Source organism: Limulus polyphemus, unplaced genomic scaffold, assembly GCF_000517525.1.
Source record: "Limulus polyphemus unplaced genomic scaffold, Limulus_polyphemus-2.1.2 Scaffold9833, whole genome shotgun sequence".
NCBI lineage: Eukaryota > Metazoa > Arthropoda > Merostomata > Xiphosura > Limulidae > Limulus > Limulus polyphemus.
The window spans coordinates 16454-17298 of NW_013675443.1; the positions used below are offsets into that span (position 1 = coordinate 16454).

General features: G+C 35.9%; 1 protein-coding gene across 1 annotated transcript in view; it reads left to right on the plus strand.

The window, feature by feature from the left end:
• The window catches only part of LOC106476113 (thyroxine 5-deiodinase-like), a gene marked incomplete at its 3' end in the record, with an annotated part of 12131 nt that overhangs the window by 8464 nt on the left and 2822 nt on the right, over nt 1–845 (plus strand). The window contains exon 4 of the mRNA XM_022380064.1: nt 115–224. Coding sequence (XP_022235772.1) covers nt 115–224 — 110 coding nt within the window. The remainder of the gene's footprint in view (nt 1–114; nt 225–845) is intronic.

Genomic DNA, 845 nt, shown 5'->3' on the forward strand with positions numbered 1-845 from the left:
TGTGTCGCTAAAGTTTCGTCGGAACGAATTTACGGAAATTAACTAACGAACGGAGACGTAACATATCGTTAGATAGCACTTGAAAAAATGTGTTTTTTGTTTCCTGGCATATAGCTAATTGGTGAGTTCCAAGAGGTGGCCGATTTCGTTACAGTTTACATCGAAGAAGCTCACCCAACTGATAAAGGAGATTTCGAGGGTAACTTTGACATATCTTCTCACAAGTAAGTTACTTCTGATCTTAGTTATCTTCCAACAATACTTCTACAAATTTCACTTCTTCCGAGATTTTACAAAATATTTTCACGTTCTCTGATTTCAAATATTTATTTGTAACATTATTATTTTCTAATGATTGTTTCTTGTTTACTTCATCATAATGGAATTAATAAAAATTAAAACAATTATTTTCTAACAGGTTCTAAAGTTGAAACAGTTCTAAGTTGAGGACATTGCTCACACTACAGACACGGACTGCTGTAGAATGAACAATTCTACACTAACACTGACCACATTCCACAGATTCAGACTGTTCTAGAATCAACAATTCTACACTAACACTGCCCACATACCACAGATTTGGACTGCTGTAGAATCAAAATTCTACACTAACACTGACCACATTCCACAGATTCAGACTGTTCTAGAATCAACAATTCTACACTAACACTGCCCACATACCACAGATTTGGACTGCTGTAGAATCAAAATTCTACACTAACACTGACCACATTCCACAGATTCAGACTGTTCTAGAATCAACAATTCTACACTAACACTGCCCACATACCACAGATTTGGACTGCTGTAGAATCAAAATTCTACACTAACACTGACCACATTCC